General features: G+C 29.1%; 1 protein-coding gene across 1 annotated transcript in view; it reads left to right on the plus strand.

The window, feature by feature from the left end:
* The window catches only part of LOC106879088 (voltage-dependent calcium channel type A subunit alpha-1), a 464,783-nt gene that overhangs the window by 402,527 nt on the left and 49,214 nt on the right, over nucleotides 1–13,042 (plus strand). The window contains exons 46-48 of the mRNA XM_052975441.1: nucleotides 1,953–2,096; nucleotides 8,145–8,251; nucleotides 9,779–9,887. Coding sequence (XP_052831401.1) covers nucleotides 1,953–2,096; nucleotides 8,145–8,251; nucleotides 9,779–9,887 — 360 coding nt within the window. The remainder of the gene's footprint in view (nucleotides 1–1,952; nucleotides 2,097–8,144; nucleotides 8,252–9,778; nucleotides 9,888–13,042) is intronic.

The raw sequence follows: 13,042 nt of genomic DNA on the forward strand, positions 1-13,042 counted from the left end.
GTTGAGCCAATAACCTGAAGTTCACCATTCATCTGACAAAAGTCCACTCTACTTTTAGGTGATGTGGGGGTAAAGAGACAGGTGTAGGGAAAGATGCAGAATGGAGAGAGATGGAGGGAGTCTTTTTTTTTTCTGAAGATGTGGACATGTATTTGCATTAATGTGTGTAAGTGTGTATATATGTGTTGTGTGTGTGGTGGGGAGAATGTTAACTTCTCATTTATGGCAAGGGAAAAGCCAGCTGTTATACTTTTTGGGGTCTGTCTGACCAGCTGGTTAATATGAACTTGAGTTCATGAGGGCAGGAAGAAATAACTCCACTTTTAAAGCTCAGTAGGCCCTTGGGTAGAGAGTGTTCTTTAATATGATCTTTTGGTTTCTGTTAACAGTCAGCACATCTTACTGCTGCTGAAGTAAGGTTTGTGCATGTGCAGTCTTCACCTGATGTTATATTGTGCAGTATTTTCTGCCTATATTTCCATTCATGTCATGATATTGCATCTCTCTTGAATATGACACAAAGATTTGTGGGTGTCTAACTTGGACTTGAAGGAGCCTTCCATGGCACCTGTGTATTTTTGTACATTTGTCACTCTGTTGGGATTCTTTGAGACTGTTTCTGCTTCACATGTGATGGTTTCTGTGTTACATTAACCATTTAGTGGGCTTGTGGTGTTACATCTGAACGAACAGTTTATCTCTATGTTAGATTTGGGCTTATTTGCTAAAATTTTCTTTAAGCTAGGTGCACAGGTAAAAGAGATCCTCAAAGTATCTTATTGAAATTTTTCCTGTATGTATTTGTTGTGGAAAATACTTATCTGATAATCCAAGGAAGATCCTATCTACATCTTTTAACATTCAGGCAAAATGGGGATATAAACCAGATAGCCTTATGGTGGCAGTTTTTCATGTTGGGGTTTAGAGTTAGCTCTATTTATTTTATTTATCTTTTATTCTTATCATTAAACTAGTTAAATACATTCCTTATAAAATTTCTGCTCTTTCTTGGCCATTTTACAGTATTATTATGTAACACTGAAAGAAGTGTTTTAATTCAGTTCACTGTGCATTTTAATCACAAGTTATCTCTAAAATTGGTCGTTATAATGATTTAGATTAAATAATCTCTAATATAATAGATTTACCCACTTTTGATGTATCATTACAAAACTTTACATCTTTTTATATTCTGTAAGCAGAGTAGTTTCAGGTTCAAATATTAGTTGAGTGGAACAATTTGTTTGTACTAATTAGCTATTAATTAGTTATTAATTCATGACACATGAAGTTAGTTATTTTATTCCTATTTTCATATTTTGACTGGAAATGATTCTATATCTATTTTAGTGTGACTGTATGTATATATGTATGACCATATACATGAATATAATTATATATATCACTATGTAATTATATAAATGAATATGCGTGTGTGTGTGTATATATGCATGTATAGTTATATCGTTATATGCACATGGTTACTGATATATATATATATGTGTGTACATATATATGTATATAATGTATATATATATATATATATGTAATGTCTGTGTGTATATATATCTATATATACATATCTGTATGTGTATAAAAATATATATATATATATATATATATATATATATATATATATATATATATATATATATATATATATATACATACATATCTATAGGTGTATATATATATTATTATATATATATAAATATGTATATCCATATATATGTATAAGACCAATCTTTAGATTATAAAGTTATATGTATATTTATATAAGTACCTTGTACATTTTTTTGTTTATGTGTATATGTGAATATATATATTATATATACATGCACACACAGTCCATGGCCTTTGGAGAGTAATCTACAGCTGTGATGTCGAAGAGCTTTTCGTTTCTTGTTGAAATTTTGAATGTATCTGATTTGTTCAACTTTTCTGATTTCAAGTTGTTCTGGGAGGATGATATTAAGGAGTATCGTGATGACGATGATTATAAAGAATATCACGATGACGAAGAGTATCACGAGGATTATAAAGATTATCAGGAGTATCAAGAGGATTATAAAGATTATGATGAGGACTATAATCAGGTATGACTGAATACACTCCAATTACTCTGGCACACCTAAACTGCATCTGGAATTTAAGTTACACCAGTCTGCCTCCATCCTCTTCAACTCTATTATTATCCGAATTTATGCTGTCACAAGTTATCCATATTTATGCACCTACCTCATTTTAAATTGCTTGTGACCCAAGTAGTTGAAAACACTTTTTCTTCAACCAATTTTTGTCACCAGTGTAAGTGCATTGAAAACGTAGTCCATTTTATCATAAACCAGTCGAAAAATCTTTGTAGTCCTTGTCCTTTATTTCTCATTCATTGTAGGTTTGTTTTTGTTTGTTTTTTTTTGTTTTTTTCATCCATTTTGCAAGTATTGCAGTGATTTGTGCTAGTTTCCAAAATATAGTTTTTGTCCCTTTTGCTGTAGCTCTTACAATCAATGAGGAATTTTATCTTATTTTTTCTTCTTTTATTCTGCATGTTGTGGTGGAATTATTTTTCTATAGTTTTTATCATTTACTTATCTCTTCTAGCTAGACCAAATCAAGAAATATGTTCTAACCATATTGTTTTCGTAAAGTTTAGTTAAAGCTATCAACTTGTTAACATTTCAAATCTGGTTCTAAAAAGAAACTGATAATTAAAAACCCAACATGTTTTCATTAAACTTGTAATCTATTTTCTCTGTGTTTACAACCCTTTCTTATGTTGTGCACGGATCAACTATGCATGTTGCTTCATCATCATGGTAAGAAAAATCAACTCGTCATTCAAGTAAGCGAGTATATATATATATATATTTTTTTTTTTTTTTTCCCCCAGTGAATATTCTAATTAATAAATGCTCATTATGAGAACTCTTGATTACTTTTTGAATGTTTGAAGTCCATTTCCCTTTGAGCTTTTGTGCACATCGAACATTTTCTCAGCACATCAACTATTTTGGTCCGCCACTTCTACATTTGATTATAATCACTTTTAATAATATTGCTTACAAAATATTTCTATATTTATAAAGTCACATCACTTATTCAACTCTTCACATATACTCCACATATATTTACACGCATGTGTAGCTGGCTGGGTTCATATATATATATATATATATATATATATATATATATATATATACATATATATGCATACACACACATAGACATTTGTACACACACACACAAATATATACACACGTTCATCTACTTGTCTATAGTATAAGATATTTTTGTAATAAAATCAAATCACATCCTTATATCTGAATGTGTGTGTGTGTGTGAGTATGTGTGTGAGTGTGTGTGTGTGTGTGTGTGTGTGTGTGTGTGTGTGTATATATATATATACATATATATGAACACACACTCACACATAAATGCATATAGAGAGAAATATATAAATGCACACACGTTTAACCACTTGTTTGTAGGCACACACATGCCTATCAATTCCATCTTTGCAGAAAATTAAGAAGCATGACTCTGAAAGCACTTGACACAAATTTCCATTGATTTTATTTAATCTTCGCTTTTTAATTATCCATTCTATTTGTCTCTCATATATACATCAAAACTGCTGTTGATTCTAAAATGATCTGATTTCTTCTTTCTTATGTCTTCTAGGGATATTTCAAATTCTTCATAAGCCACAGATTCTTTATGTCCAATAACATGTCTCATAAACGTCACTGAAATTTGCCTTACAACACAAATTTTCCATTGGCCTTTACACATTTTTTAACAAACTTTTTATGCATTAAAAGCATGTTAATGCAGTAAAACATAAGGATTTAGCATGCTAAACTCTTCACACAAAAATTTCATTCTGGCATTTTTAGCTAAACACACACTTAAGATTTTATTCTAAATGCACTTTTCTTTTCAAAGAATTTTCTGCGACACTTTCTGCTTTTACATTCTTCCCATTGAGATTTCTTGTGTTTCTGAAATAAATTATAAATTCTTCACTTTATTTCTTCTCCAAATTATATAATAAACTTCTAAAACCTTTAATTAAACATTTCTTTCTTAAATACAAGGCCAAATGGAACATGTTCCAAACAATTTAGATCTTCAGTCATAGCAAAAATAATTCTACTAGTTAAGCTGCAGTCATCCTTATTTTTGAACTTCAAGCTTCAATTTTGTAATATTAAGAATTTCATATATTAAAAAGAATTGCTTCTTAATTTTTTATTTTAATTCGGCATTTTTCCCTTAGTTTCACATAGGATTTGTCTACTTTACATTCTAAATATATTTGTAGATCAATTTAATCACTGAGAAATTTTTTCTGATCTTTAGATTACGTGTCTAAGAATAAGTATTATAAATTTTGACTTTATTATTATTATTATTATTATTATTATTATCATTATTATTATTATTCTGCAATGATAATTGATAATTAATTATCCTTGCAGATTAACAGAAATGCCTTATTATATTTCTTTCGACTCTTTACATTTTGAGTTCAAATTCTGCCAATGTCAGTTTTGCCTTTCATCCATTCGAGAATAAAGGGAAGTACAAATCAAATTCTAGAATCGATTTGAGTAACCCCTAACTCCAGAATTGTTGGTCCTGTGCCTAAAATTAGAAACTGTTATTACTACTACTGCTACTACTTATTGTTGTTTTTCATTTTCAACGGCAAGCCCAGTATAGTGGAGGTAAGCTCTTGGTCATCTGAATTTCTAATTACACCTTTTGAGCCATTTTTTCTTTACACTGAGCAATTTTATTTAAATTAAGATAACTTTTTGTGTTTTAAGAATAATTTAAAGTATTTTTAATAATTTAAATAACTTATTAATAAATGATAAAAAAGTAAGAATTTAACATAATGCAATAAATATCAAAATGTTTATATATATTTACACTTAGAATATTTTATTTGTTGTTAAAATTCTTTTGCTTCAGAGAATTTAAAATAGCAAATATAAAGTAATCTGTTTTAATATAAGAGAGAGAAGAAATTATGCCTTATTTGGAATTGTGATATAATGTTCTTTATCAAATTAATTTTCATAACTATTGTACTTATTTCAGTAGATAATACACTAAACATTAACTTTTATTTATGACATGGAGTCAGCATCTAAACAATTTGTTCATTGAATATTTTCTACTTTCAAAGTTTATATTGTCTTAGTGATTCTGTCATCACTACTTTGGCATGCCTGGCAAAGTCTATGTTTTCCTAAGGAGTTCCAATAACATTGAAACATGTTTGGATTGTCTCCTATACTTACCAGTTCATTTCAAATGATAATAATCATTAACTATGGTGGTTCCTCACTGCACCATTATTTCTGGGCTTAATGCTTAATTAACACTTGACTGACCATATTTCTATTGAAATACAATCTCTAGATGTTTCTGTAATGTTGAAAAATAATCTAGAATTTGAATGGGTTTAAGAAAATAAACAACTTAATTGGCAGTGTTCCCTCCCCATCTCTAATTCTGCCTTTATCTTCCAATGGAGATAATTCTGATCTTATTGGATTTTCTACCATGGTTACTAAATTCCAGTGAATTTACATCCTGGTTGGGTAAAGGAAAAATCTCAGGTAGACTAACAGAAGTCAACTTTTATTCAAACTGAGTCCACAGATTCTGTATTATATTATTCTAAAAGACATTATTGCATACAGATATGGGTTAGTGACTATGTAGTTCACAATTACATACATCTGGGTTCAATTCCACTTTACAGTGGCCCCAGGTCAACCAAAGATTGTGAGTGAAATTTGGTTGATGGCAACTAGGCACAAGTTGTGTGTCAGTCATTGATGTAAACATTGGCAAAAGCTAGTGCTGTTTGGATGAAGTCCTTTCCAATATTTATTCTACACCAACTTATGTACATTCTCATTTACTACTGCCTCTAAAAATACAGTGAACGAATGATTGAATCCATTGGAAACCTCTAATTAACAACCTGTAATTCTTTTACTAATTTAATATACAAAATAAATAACAGGTGGGGTATTTAATTGTTTTAGGTATGTTAGAAAATTGCATTTGTTTTAAATTCAAGTTATATAATTTTATTATTCCACTTTACCGCAAAATACATTAAAACTCTCTCACTCTAAATATTTAGTTTGTAAAGTTTTCAATCATTGGAGTAATAATAATAGTAATAATGATTTTTTAAATAATATTCCTTGATAATTTGTTCAATTAAAATTGAGATAGACTGTCATTTTATGTATCAATTATTTAGATCTTAGATTAATTGTAAAATTAAAAAAGGATTCAATCCAAGAACTCATTTAGATTATGTAAAATGACAAAAATAAACAATAGAATTAGAGTGAAAAATATTTTGCCCATCTTCATCTAAAATCTATGCAAATGAAAATAAATTAGAAATGATTTTAAAAATTATTTTTATACCAACTAATTATCTCTTCTAATTTCAGCTTTATTAATATCCATTTTTTTTAATTACATCATTTTCTGTTGAAATATATTTTGTTTATAATGAACTTAGATTCGTGTAAATTTCACTTCATAATAAACTTGTTGCTATTTTATTCCTCTATAGTGTAATGCCAGTCTTTTCCCATATTAATTTAACTAATTAATTTTGTACATAATGAATGCACATTTTATTATTTCTATCATAATTACTATTTTGTTAATTATATAAATAGTTAGAATCTAGCCTGTTTTCCATAATGAATCATTTTAAAATAATCAAGACATAACCTTTAAACATTTTCCAAATAATTTTAGAATTTAAAAAAAGGATTTTGCTCATAGTTCAAATGTTATTGACTTAAAAAGATACCTCAGAATAAAGATTTTTCATTAATTAATCTACAAGACAATGTGTTTAACATATAACCAATAAATTGGTGAGAAAATTTCTTGCAATTTATTAGATATGAATAATTAAAGAACAAAGAAAATTTTTAGAATTTAGCTTTGTAATTACTTAATAATCTTTGGCTCATTCTATTAAGTATTTCAGCATGTACTATACTAATGTTTTCTGTGTAGCTGGTGTCCTCAAGTATTTTTCAGTACCTGTTAGAGTAGGCTGATGAGATTTAATAAAATTGAAACATGTCCTCTGTTAACAACAAACTGCCAAAAATCAGACTTCCTTCCTACTGCAATCATTTCTTTCTTCATCAAAATTAATCATCAACATAATGATTTTTCTCTTCATTAACAATTTAATTAATTAAAATTTGTCTCATTTTATAAACTAGGCTAGTAATTACTTTACAATTTATAACTATTTGATCTTTATAAACATTCTCAAAGTTTTCACTTTGATCATTTTTCCTTTAATTGAAATATTTAGGAAAAATTTCATTCAAAGGAAACTCTAATTCCACTGTTTATACTAGTTTATATCATATATATATATATATATATATATATATATATAAAACAATATGAAGAATAAGATTTATTTATGTAACATGTTTTCAAAGAATTACTTTTGATATTAATTAATCTTATTAGTAAATTGGCAGAATTAATAGAATGATGGACAGAATGTTTTGCTGTAATTATTTAGTTTCTAAGTTCAAACATCATCAAGTTAATTTTGTCCTTTATCCATCCAAGCTTGATGAAACAAACTACCAGTTATATAGTGGGGGATCAACCTAGCCTTCTTCAAACCTGTGTCTTTATGCCTAAGTGAGAAATGAATATATCAATCTTGATGGTGGATTGGCAGAAGAGTGATGGATGAAATGCCTTGTGGTATTCAGTTGCCTACCTAGAGGCTTTATGTTCATTTCTCACCAAGGTCACCTTTACCTTTTATACATCTACAGTAGATACTATAAGTACAGGTCATGTATAAGGGTCAGTCTAATTTTCTTATTTTTGTCCCCTTCATTTCAGGTCTTCTGATATCTATTTTTCTTGTTAATATGAAAATCCAACATTATTATGGTTTTACTCATCATCTTGATAATCCTCTCAATTTGTAACTCTAACATTGTTAACGCCAAAACTATGATTACTTTTTCCATTTCTTAATTGGAGGCAAACTTTCTAACTGTATTGTATGGATGTCGTTTGTACTTCTTGTGTTCCTTAATTAGATCGAGACTCAGGAGTTTGAACCCTGCACCAAGTATCATAAGATTCCAGTTCATTCTCCTTGCCTTAGATTAAATGGACAACAGTTTCGCTTTCAGCAGGTATGGATGTGACACAATTTCTTCAAGGAATTTCAGAATTTCATTTAGATTATTGTCCGTGACATTTCAATAAGAATGTTCTTTAATATTATCCTTTGTGTTCTGAGTTCAAATCCCATCCATGATGACAGGACTTTCCAAAGTCTTCATGCCTAGCCATAGAACTTTCCAAAGTCTACATCCTAAACATTAATGTTTCCAAACACTCCTCAACTCACAGACTAATATTTCCGAGAAACAGTAAAAACTTGCACATTATTGTATAGCAAAAGATTTGGACACCAAATCTGTAACTCATGCAGTAAGTTATAGATTTGTAGTTGAAATCCCATCAGTGACCCAGAATGCTAGAGATTTGTGGTTCAATCCTACTGCACTTTCCTCTCTCAAAATTGGTTCTTATAATGTCTAATATCATTTGTATTAATATCAGCAATTTTAATACGTAAATGTATTAGTTTGTTTTATTTGCACACACACACACACACACACACACACACACACAAGAAACTGATGCAGATTCCCCAAATCCAATCTATTGTGGCACAGTGAAGATTTGTAAAACATTCCAAAAATGTGAATAGATATACACACTTGGATGTATGCATCAACAATTCAAGCAACACATATTTATAAACACTAGGATCTCTCATAACTCAAAAAGTCTTCTAGCTTTGTTAGATACAAGCTTGAACTCTCTCCAGGAGAACCTACATAAAACTCAAAGAAAACTCATACATGCATATACTTAAATAAATGAGTGTGTATAGTATTTATATATATATATATATATATATATATATATATATATCTTTGGGCTGCAAATTCATTTCACAATTTATATGGTTGTTCAATGAAACAAACTTGCAGCCTGTAAGATATTTATCCCTATAAAGTATGTATGTTTGTACATATATATTGGAATACATATGTGTAGCTGTTTGTGTGTACATTTAATATTAATGTATATATATTTTTGTGTGTATGTGTATATAAATGTTTGTATGTAATTTTATGCAATTTGTTTCCATGTTAATTGAAGTGTTATAATTAGGTAGAAAAACAGTAGGATTCTACTTTGATTTAAAAAACTCAGAATCCAACTTTAATTAACACATATAGGATCCTACCTTAATTAACAGCCATAAGATTTGGCATTAATTGATGTGTTTGTCTTGATTTGAGAGTTTTATAGTTTATGATTCTAAAACAGCACATTATATCAGGAAGTAAAGATGGAAACTGAAAACCGTCTTGGAAATATCAGGTGAGACTTGAGGTTCTCACTTTTAATGTTGACATTTCTTTCTTCTCTAAGTTTACAGTATAGAATACTTATTCAAGACATTCTTTCAGTTTTAAAAGACTGTAAACATACAGTTTGAAGGACTGAGTCATTCTAGGAGAGAGAGAGGGAGGAGGGATATTTTTTATTATGGTGATTGTTTCTGTTGCAATTGTGAATTGCTGAAGTACAACTCTATACAAATAGGTTTTGAGCTGCTTATGATTTTAGCTACTCTTGATATATGAAGAATAAAGGAAACCTGTGATAAAATTGTTGATATCAGAAAACCTTTGATGAAATATTTAGCTCAGTTCAAAGAATGCCAAAGGATTGAGTTACAGAGCCAACTAATTCATGTGAAAATGTTTAAAATGTTAAGCCATTTCTTTTTTACATAATATCAAGATTGATGAATCGGAAATCAATGTAGATGAAATTTTAGAAGTGGTTAACCTTGCTAACAGCAATACACTTACTTGTGATGGCAATATTTTTTCTAAAGAGCAATATCTTTGATAATGCAAGGATTTGAACTCATAACATGTGGGTCAATACCAGCTAAATTACTCACCAATGTACTCATACATATTGATCTTTTATTAAAACAAATTTAAGTATGCTATACATTATTCTAAAGTTAAACAGCAATTCATTTATTCACATCAAATATAGCTTACACTCTTCTGCTTAATATGAAATTTGATTTGTTTTCATTACCTTTAGCTTTTAGTTATATATATATCTATAATTTACACAATTTCATTTTTATTTGTGTGTGTATATATATATATACATACATACACACAAACACACACATGTATACTTACACAGTTATTGAAATATTTCATGTAAACTCACAAACTCATTGAAGCATAAATACATATTCATATGATTTTGATCTTTATTATTTTTGTAAGGCTTGTAACACAAAAACAGATATTTCAAATGTTGAATACATAAATATTAAAACCATGATAGAAATTTTTTAAATGTTTCTTCATATTCCAAGTAAACTCCACTGGTCACATTCTTTCCTTTTAAATTCAATAACATTCAGTGACATAAATGTATAGTTTGTCAATGTTGCTAGGTTTATATACACATAACAGTTGTGTATAATACATATAGTACGTTTGATACACAGACATTTCCTAGAGATTGTTGTCTATTATAGGTTACATTGTTTGTCATTAGTACCTGGGAACAGCGTTGTTGAAAATCCCCAGGCCAGCTCTGCATTAAGCCACAGACATGTTAGACAAAGGTAGTTAATTTAATGAAAGCTCTGGCTATTGTTTCTGTTAACTGTGAAATCTGTTGTTCTTGGATTTGTCCTCATTCTGAAGCAGAGAAAAAGTTTACTGCATGACAGCTGGAGTAATGAATGACAATTATAGTTACTGAACAGATTATAATTAATAATTTACTTAAGTTCAATTATATCTAAGTAAATGATGTTCAAAAGTGAAATTAAATTAAATTTCCAGGTCATATTTCTTGTGAAACATAGGGTTTGATTTTTAATTAGTTTGAAAATATTCTATTTTATGTTTTATTTCATCAACCTTACTGTTGGTGGTGGGGATAGAAAAGTAACATGGAATATGAAATCAGCAGGTAAAAAAACCTACTACTGAGCACCACTTGAAATTCTTTGTTGCTCTTCCGAGTCTGATTCATCTTACTAGAAATGTTGACATTTTATTGTTTGTCATCAGGAAGGTCTCACAATCACCACTTAACCCTCAATACTTTTACTTGGTGCTGTGAGGTGGGAAGCACTCTACCATAGAACTGACAAAGGTTTAGTTGGTTTGCCAGAAAAGTCCCTGTCACTGAGGAAAACAGGGAACTTACTTGAAAGCCACAATAGAAATCTTTAAAAATTCTATTTTAAAATTATAGAAAAAGTAATTACATTTATTGTGAAAATGTAATTATAAATTTCTCATTTATTATAATAATTAAAAAAAGTAAACATAAACTGACCTTTTAATAATCTTAGTGGAAACCTTTTTCTCTGGGGCGTTTGTATATAGAACAACATAGCCATCTATGTGTTCAGGTGGTCTTCTAGATATCCATCTGTTGTTAGCCATATAAAAGAAGTCTTCAGTGTCTAATTTTTATAGATATTTAGGGGACAATTTAACAACATTGCAATTAATATAATATTATGTAATCAGCTGAAATGTATTTTCTCATGTAAAATCCATACTTCTTCCAAAAGGATGCGAGTTCACCACCTCAAGGTTAGGCTAATGTATCCAGAAGGAGACTTACCTCTCAAATGTTTCAAGTGACAGAAACCAAATATAAGCTCTGCTCCTATATCACACATGGAATTTGATGGAATTTTCCTATAAAGCATCTTTGTTGGGAATAGAATTATAAGAGACTAACACATTCACTATTTTATAGCATGATACCAAAGTTATATAACTAAAATTTTGAGATTTTTTTTCATTTTTGTTTTTCCCTCATAATCACTTCCACTTCCCAGGCTGTGATATTTTCTCAGTGATAAATATATTTTATATGATAAATATAGGTTTTGTGTGATAAATATGTGTGATAAATATATTTGTTTCACATGGTTGTATTTATGGTTCATATTATATGTGAGCCGTATCTATTTGGCATATGATATACTTATATCTCACGTGGTGGGCATTTATCACATTCGTTGAGTTTGTGTTTCATATATTATCTCTTACTATAGTTTTGTAAATCCTGTGGTATATCTGAATATCATGTGTGCCTATATACCATTTGGTGTGTCTCTATATTATGTGGAGTGTCTATAAACCACGTCAAGTGTCTATATACCATGCAGAGTGTCTATATACCATGTGGTATGCTTATATATCATGTAAAGTATCTGTATATAATGTAAAGTGTCTATATAACATGTGGAGTGTCTCTATATCATGTGATAGATCAGTGTAACATTCTTTAAGACTCTTGCTTCAAGTTTTAACTCCAAATCCTCTCGAGTGAAAATTTCCCTAATTACATCCAACTTCATTTTAAACTTTTGTTTTTTGTTCCCTTCACCTTCCCCCCTCTTCTCTTCAACTATTCACTTACATTTAAGTTTCTATGTATGAATGGGTTCATATATATATACAAATATACATTTATACATTTATATACGTACACACACGTACACAAATTATCTGGTAAGTCAGCTTTTGATTTTAAAAATTGATTGCTTGTAAATTACAAACAATTGTTATAATTAATTCTACACCAAATTTTGATGTATATATTACCATGCTGTTTATACTTTTTTTGTTTATTCTTTAGTTTGTTTTAGCCATCATGACTCACGCCCTGCTGGAGTATCACTTTGAATCATTTTCAAAATATGTCTTTCAGAGACTTTTTTTCTTTCTTTAAATATATTCATATAACTCTCTCTCTTTCTCTCTCTCTCTCTCTCTCTCTCTCTATTTATCTATCACTGTATATGTAACTTGTATATATATATATATATATATATATATAT

The sequence above is a fragment of the Octopus bimaculoides genome, chromosome 21 (assembly GCF_001194135.2).
Source record: "Octopus bimaculoides isolate UCB-OBI-ISO-001 chromosome 21, ASM119413v2, whole genome shotgun sequence".
In the NCBI taxonomy this organism is placed as follows: domain Eukaryota; kingdom Metazoa; phylum Mollusca; class Cephalopoda; order Octopoda; family Octopodidae; genus Octopus; species Octopus bimaculoides.